We start from the raw sequence: 8,119 nt of genomic DNA, 5'->3' as shown, positions 1-8,119 counted from the left end.
GTGGGGTTGTTAACCAATGTCATAAAACAACATGTGTGCTACTGTTTCATGAGAAACTATTTGTTCTGTAAGCCTTCACCTGAAGTACAATAAAATATTAAATAAGTAAATAAATAAAAGAGACCTAAAAGAAAAAACTGAGCAAGACAAACTTGTGGTCTAAGGAGGCACACTTCAGTGATAAAACTATAAAGAAACAATATAGCAAAGTGACTGCTATAAAAGTCAGGGGGTGGGGAGGGGCTGTGATTAGGATGGAGCAAATGGAGAGTGTTCGGGAGTAGCTGTCAAAATTCAGTTTCTTGATCTAGGTGGTGGTTTCAAACTTTACAATTCATTAAGCTATATGTTTGTCTTGTGTCGCTTTCTGTACCTGAGTTTTTGGGGTTTTTTAACAATAAAAACTAAGAAGAAAAGAAAAAAAGTGTTAAAAAAAAAAGGGGGGCATCAGAAATTCAGGGACCATCTAAGGAAGGAAATTAGGAAACTCTGAGAAGGCGCAACAACTCTGAGAACGTTCGAAGTGTGTCTTTGTGCATCCCCATTGTTGTGATTTGGTTCTTCCTGTTAATCCCCTAGTTACTCACTGTAAAATCACCCACAGAGAAGGGTTCAGGGAGTTGTCCAGAAAAAGAAGGGGAAGATTGCATCATCCTACTCACTCCTGCATTCATTTAGACTTACAGAGCACCATTTTGTGACAGATTCTGCAAGGTTCTGGGACTACAGTTTTGATGAGTAAGACTTAGTCCCCACCCTCAAGGGGCCCACAGCCCATCTTGGGGAGATAGGAACCTCAAGAGGTGGAGTCAGGGTGACAGCTTAAAAGAACACAAGAGGCTGAATTCTCTGAGGCTCTGCAAAGGGAAGATAATGGCTCACAGATTGTGGCCAGAAATAGAGAATTAACCTCCTCAGTTCTACAGGCCTCACACCAGGAAAAACATTTAATGAATTAGTAACATAGTCCTCGTTTAACCCATTCAATGTAAGACAGCTTCCCATTTCTCTGTGATTAAAAAACAAAACAAAACCCCACTGCCATCTAGTTAATTCTGACTCATAACCTCCATGATTAAAAAAACAAACAAAAAAAGATGTTTGTCAATACTATCAGTTGATCTGGGGGGAATGGGATATGGGAGATCTATACAGGTAGGCCAAAGAACTTTGGTGATGTTCTCATTCATAAGTTCATGGCCATTCACTTTATCACTACATTTCATACCCTGCATGTATGTTACATGTATTCTTTTGTATTATCAAATATCACATAATTTGAAATATAATAAAATTAGCAATTAAATAACACAACCAAGATAATATAGGGTAAAGTTGAACATTATCCCCTTACCAGATTAACTGACTTGTTTGTCACAAGTTGTTAGCAGAGTCGAAAGAAAATATATTTTGAGGTCTGAAAGAGAGACATGCAGCTACTTTCCTGCCCTTAAATGTAACTAACATAACAATAATATTAAGACAACAATTATATTAATATTAAAAACATTGTTATTAATGCAGAGTACCTGTATAGCCCTTGACAAAACACATTCACAAACATTTGCCTCATTTGATTTTCACAGAAACTCGGAAATATACAGTGCAAAGTCCACTAAAAAGGACATGACAGGCTCCTTCAGAAACTGCACCTAATGGAGATGATGACTAAGTACTTCCCACTCTGCCACTGTTTGTCACTTCCTCATTTCCTCGTTGTGCCCCACACTTTCCTATATCATAAAACATAGCGGATCTCAATAATAGTTAGCCTTTACTGATTAGTTAAACCAGTTGCCATCAAGTCAATTTTGACTTATGACAACCTCATGTGTGTCAGAGTAAAACCGTGCTCCATAGTGTTTTCAACGGCTGATTTTTTGGAGGCAGACCACCAGGCCTTTCTTCCGAGGTGTCTCTGGGTGATCTGGAACCGCTAACCTTTCAGAGAGCAGCCAAGCACGTTAACCATCGCACCACCCAGAGGCTCCAGGCTGAGGGCTTACTATGTGCCACATACAGGCTCCATATTAATGCTTTATGTACGTTATTTCCTCTAATTCTCCCAGCAGGAAGGAGGAAGGAGTGTGATTGTCCACAAGTTAGCGAATGAGAAAACGGAGACTCAGAAAGGTGCAATGACTTGCTTCATGTCAGGAGGTTAGCAGCAGAGCCAGGATTGAATTCAGGCCCATCTAACGCTAAAGTCGATGTTCCTAACCATACTATATGATACTGCCTTCTGCAGAAAAATAAGCCTTCCTGAAAACCCTTCCCAGTACCTTCCCAGTCCTCGATGAAGGCCCCCATGAAGGCAGTGCTCACACAGACCTCATCCTACATGACCTACTCACCATCTCAGTTTTTGGAAACACGTTCGGCAGAAGGAAGATCATGCTCCTTAACCTCTCAGAGTCGATGTCTTCTGACAGTTCATAGAGCAGGTTTCTAAGAATACACCCAAAATGACAAAATCTCACACTTGCAGAGAACATCACAGTAAAAGCACCAAGTGCCTTTATAAACATTATCTCACATTTGAATGATCCCAACCCTGTAAGTAAAAAAACGAAAAACCCAAACCCATGCCATTGAGTCGATTCTGACTCATAACACCCCTATAGGACAGAGTAGAACTGCCACATAGGGTTTCCAAGGAGCGGCTGGTGGATTTGAACTGCCGACCTTTTGCTTAGCAGCCAAGTTCTTTAACCACTGTGCAATCAGGGCTCCACCCTGTGAATAGACTATTATTAATCCCACTTTACAGATTTAAAAATTAAAACTTTGAGCTTCTAAGTGACTTACTTAAATTAAGACAACAGTTAGCAGCAGAGGCAGCCCTTTTTCCATTACATTGGGAAGACGTAAAACACCATTTTAGTACTCCCTCCCATCTCCTCACTCTACTCTGGAAATTCAGGCTTACTTTACGGGCCTTGACAGAGAGGACCTGAGACTACCCAACATGAACTCCACCGCTGAAACAGATGGGAAACCACTCCAAATTCTGTACATTCATAGCACGGACAACCAGGAGAACTGAATATTTCACTCATACACAAACACCCCTATACACTAATGACCATGCTCCAGATGTTTAACCATTGGAGTGGAAAAGATGATTTCCAGAATTCATTATTTCTGTCACTGACCCAAGTGTAGCTCAGGTTCTGGGAGCTGGTTCCAAGTGCTAAATCCTAAAGTGTTTTAATCACCCAGAGCCATAAAATACTCTTCCAAGGCTCTTCCTTGTGAGGTTCTCTGATTTATGCATTACATCAGAGAACAATGTAAAACAGTGTTATCCAAGATCTGACCCATCATAGGCCCAATGCCTATATTTTCCCTCTTTGGGCAAAATGAAGGAGACCTGGTGGTGTAGTGGTTAAGCACTCGGCTGCTAACCAGAAGGTTGGCAGTTCAAACCTATCAGCAACTTCTTGGGAGAAAGACGTGGCAGTCTGCTTCTGTAAAGATTACAGTCTTGGAAACCCTATGGGGCAGTTCTACTCTGTCCTATGGGGTCGCTATGAGTCGGAATGGACTTAACAGCAATGAAGTTTTTATTTGGGGAGGGGGCAGGGGAGCAAAAATGCCTATATTTTACTTCACTGGGTTTATTCCACCCAAAAATGCATTTTAAAAATCTATAACTGGACATCATATGAATAATTTCTCTCCCTACCCCAGAGGCACATCTTTTTCATTTTGCTTATTTGGCTCCATGTATGCATTACTGTCTTTTCAAGATCCCTGGATGGAAGTGGAAACACCAATGACTCTCAGGAGCAAGAACTGTCTGAGACTGTAAACCAACCAGCTGCCATCAAATCAATTTTGATTCATGGCGACCCCACATGTGTCAGAGTAGAACTGTGCTCCATAGAGTTTCAGTGGCTGATTTTTTTGAAGTGGATTGCAAGGTCTTTCTTATGAGGCACTTCTGGGTGGACTCTAAACACCAACCATTCTGTTAGCAGCCAAACGCATTGACTCTTTGCACCACCGAGGGACTCCATCTGGCAGCATAGAGGATACGAAACAAGAAAAGCAACAGGCTCTGCTAGGCTGAGGAGGGTCTGAGGTGAGCTTCACCTGATAAGTGAGAAACAAAACAAAGGGAAGTGAGTCCCTGCGTGGTGCAAACAGTTACGTGCTCAACTATTAGCTGAAAGGTTGGTGGCTCAAACCCACCCAGAGGTGCTTTGAGACACAAGCCTATCGATCTGTTTCTGAAAGGTCACAGCCTTGAAAACCCTGTAGAGCACTTCAACTTTGCACACATGGGATCTCCGTGAGTCAGAATCAACTCGACAGCAACTAACAACAACAACAACAGAGGATTATTAAACTTTAGAAAAGCCTTGCTTCCAAACAGAGGGAAGAACCTCCAGACCCAGAGCTCACCTCCCAACCTTTCATCTCATTAGCGCCCAGTGCTGAGAAATCTCCTCATTTTGAATCTTCCTATCAATCTAGGAGGTAGATGAGGAAACAGATCTTAATCCCAGTTTCCTTTCAAAGCCCAAAGGCCTGAATGAATACTGGATGTTTCCAGGATGAAGTAAGAGGAGAGATGGAAAATCCTTTTGTCCTGATCGCAGATACTTCCTTACCTGAACAGAGAGACCCTCCTCCGGACGGGCAGCAAGTTCTGTACTTGCTCTTTGAAGTACTGGAGGTGCCGCAGCAGTGACTTCTGCCTGATGATATAGAGGAGCTCCGCCAGGAAGAAAGGGTCTTCCTCACTCAGATGCTCCTCTGCCAGGAGCTGCTCAAAAATCTCCAAGGCTGAGCCAGACTTCTCCAGCTTCTTGTGGGAGAGCAAGTCTCGGCAGAGAAACTTTAGGGCCTCCACATCTTTGGCCCCCAGGTATTCGTTAATCTTCAGAAGCTTCCGGCGAAAATCCATGCTACAATTTTCCTCCAAACTGGTGTCCAGACCTTGACCTTGAGTTGTCATGGCCAGCCTGGGAGAGACAGAGAAGTAGGGCAAGAAGTTCGAGAGTGAGGACACATGACACGCCGACTTCCCGGCCCCTCCCACAATCCTGGTCTCCTCTGTTCCTGGCATTAGACTTTACTGGAAGTGCTAAAAAAAAAAAAAATTCCTATGAGGCTACTTCAAATACCAACAGCCTAGAAAATTCCGCCCCAACACAAGTTTGTATGTTACTCTTTAGGAGGTGTGGAGAGAGTTTTTATCGGAACTCAATTTACCCTGATTTCTCCCAGATAAAATGTCCCCAGTGGGACTACTCAAGAAGGAGGAGGACCGAGTCTGATAATGCTCAGGCCTGGTAGCCCAGCTGGTGCTTATAGGCCCAAATTCATTTCCACCTAATGGCAGGAATAGCATTCGGATTTATGTTTTAAATTTCAGAAATAAAGCAATATGGAGGTTTATTCTTCTGGAGCATCTACCAACCCAAAGACAATGAGAGGCCATGAGGGCTATTCATTACATCCTTAACTTTAGATGGCTAACCTTGGGCAGGTCTTTATCTCACAGACACGGAAACTGTGATCCCAGACCCCAGAAGGAAAGGGTAGTTTTAGACAAAGTTGCTCAGATCAGTGTAGGAAGTTACAAATTACCCGTCAGTGTTTCCACCTGACTGGTTAATAAACTATGGTCTTCTCTACACTAAATTTTTTTTTAATCTTTTTAAAAAATAATTTATTTTATTTTTGTTGTTATTGAAAGTACACACAGCAAAACATGCAATTTCTACGTGTACCAATTCAACAATTTCTACATGTGCAATTGTAAAATGGTGGAGTCAGACGTCTCCATCTAACTTGGGGGCAGTGGAGGGGAGAATCAAGATCAGCATCATCAGCCCAAAGCTGATTCCTATGAGGTGGAGGTCAGACATGCCTCCATCCAACCCTTTTTACCAATTCTGACACCACTTGTCCTTCCCACAACACTCTTTACTTCTGGGGTTAATAATTTGTTGCAATGGCCACACAGAGCTCACAGACCATACTCACAATTATCGGCTTTATTAGGGAAGTAACAAGTTACAATTTTGGATTAGTAAATTTTTTTTAGATAATATTTTATTGGGTTTTAGGCGAAAGTTTACACAGCAAATTAGGTTCCCCTTTAACAATTTTTATACAAATGATTCCATGCCATAGGTTACAATTTTTACAATGTGTCAGCATTCTCATTATTTCCATTCTGTTTGTTTTGTTACCATTGATCTACCTTCCCTTCCCCTCCTTGCCTTCTCATCTCTGCTTTTGGGTACCTACACGCTAAATTCTGTTCTAATTAGAGGAGCAATGCACAGATAAAACTTTTCACTGTAATACTATCCATTCTATAAGGACTTGAGGTATACATTCACTGTGCCTGACTTGGCTATTTTTAGAAACAGGAAACTACTTTCGAAAGGAAGGCAAACATAGCAGAAACAAAACGTCAATAGCAAGAATATCTAGGTGGTATAACTATAAACAAAAACCAAACCAAATCCATTCCCATCGAGTCGATTCCAACTCACAGCAACCCTGTAGGACAGAATGGAACTGCCCCATAGGGTTTCCAAGGCTGTAAATCTTTACAGAAGCAGACTGCCACATTTTTCTTCCCTGGAGTGGCTGGTGAGTTTAAACCGCCAATCTTTCAGTTAGCAGCTGAGTACTTAACCACTGCACCACCGGCGCTCCTCCTTGGTATAACTATCCAAAAACCAAACCAAACTCATTGCAGTCAAGTCAATTCTGACTCATAGTGACCCTATAGGACAGAGTAGAACTGCCCCATAGGGTTTCCAAGGAGTGGCTGGAAGATTGAAACTGCTGACCTTTTGGTTAGCAGCCATAGCTCTTAACCACTGCGCCACCAGGACTCCGGTACAACTATAGATAATATAAATTTTCTTCTTGGCTCCCATCTGAGTTTCTCAAATTTTATGCAATGAACATTTATTACTTTTGTTGTTGGGGGGAGAAAAAGCTATTTTTCATGGGATTATCGTGGGATCTTCCCTTTGAGTATCCCTAAGGTCAAATAATTGGTTTCTTGGAGATATTTTCCTATTCTAATGAGTGGTACATTGTAGTTTCCTGAAGATTCTGGCCCCTAGCTTTACTGAGTCAGCCGAACTTTGTGGACTAGCATATTTCTGCCAGTAAAAGGCTGTGCTGGAGTCTTCCTGGTTTTTATCTTTTTCTTTTTCCTCTTTTTTTTTTTTTTTTTTCACTTTTTACTTTCTTTCTCCCCAGCACGGCAGATAAACTCAGGCAGAAACAACGCCATTGCTGACTAGTTTTTCCAAGTTTCTATGACGTAAAGCAAAGGAAAAGGCTGGGTCATGAGACCCGAGGAAGGAAAGGTATTACATACCTTCAGATCAAGTCCCACTGATCCTCTGGAGGTTGATAGAACTCAGGAAAACTGGAATTCAGGTCCTCCATGTGTTCACAGTTCCCAGGAAGCTCCCATTTACGCGGGAAGAGCACTCAAGACTTGTTGGCTGAGCAAGTGAAAACTGGATCTTCTGGCTTTTGTAACTTGATACTAATTTCCTGCTGATGTCATCATCACCTGTCTGCCTTTTCTCCTCCCCTTTCCCTAGCGTTAAGAAAACCCCGACAAATAGCAGCTCCTAAAGGCAAATTCACAAGTTTCTTTCCCTTGTAGAGCTCAGGATTTTCCCAGATAAAGCAAAAATCCATTGCCCTGGAGTCGATTCCAATTTATAGCAACCCCATAAGACAGAGTAGAAGTGCCCCATAGGGTCTTCTAGACTGTAATCTTTAGGGAAGCGGATTACCACATCTTTCTCCCTTGGAGCAGCTGGTGGGTTCGACCTGCCAATCTTTCAGTTAGCAGCTGAGTGCTTAACCACTGTGCCACCAGGTCTCCTTAGGTAAAGCACAAGGCTTCCAGAATTGAGCTCCTGAAAGCCTCTAAATGTTCCAGCCTTCCCCGTGGGTTCCAGCTCCCTCCTTCCTCAAACTCACTTACTTAACATTTAAAATGAAACCCCAAAAAGCTAATGAAATGGTAGTCAGTCATCTTAATCCTTTTTCAAGGATTAAGGATTCAAACCCAAAGTCCATGTGTAGATAAACAAATAAAAACAATTTTTAAACAACA

At 42.1% G+C, this 8,119-nt stretch overlaps 1 protein-coding gene across 1 annotated transcript in view; it reads right to left on the bottom strand.

Annotated features, from left to right (window-relative positions):
- The window catches only part of CASP10 (caspase 10), a 35,405-nt gene extending 27,862 nt beyond the window's left edge, over positions 1-7,543 (bottom strand). The window contains 3 exon segments of the mRNA XM_004378298.2: positions 2,355-2,448; positions 4,620-4,973; positions 7,364-7,543. Coding sequence (XP_004378355.2) covers positions 2,355-2,448; positions 4,620-4,966 — 441 coding nt within the window. The 5' untranslated portion in view covers positions 4,967-4,973; positions 7,364-7,543.
- Positions 7,544-8,119: the final 576 nt, after the last annotated feature.

The sequence above is a fragment of the Trichechus manatus genome, unplaced genomic scaffold (genome assembly GCF_000243295.1).
Source record: "Trichechus manatus latirostris isolate Lorelei unplaced genomic scaffold, TriManLat1.0 scaffold00056, whole genome shotgun sequence".
Lineage (NCBI taxonomy): Eukaryota > Metazoa > Chordata > Mammalia > Sirenia > Trichechidae > Trichechus > Trichechus manatus.
The sequence above is the reverse complement of the archived record's forward strand: the minus strand, read 5'-3'. Positions and strand labels throughout refer to the sequence as shown.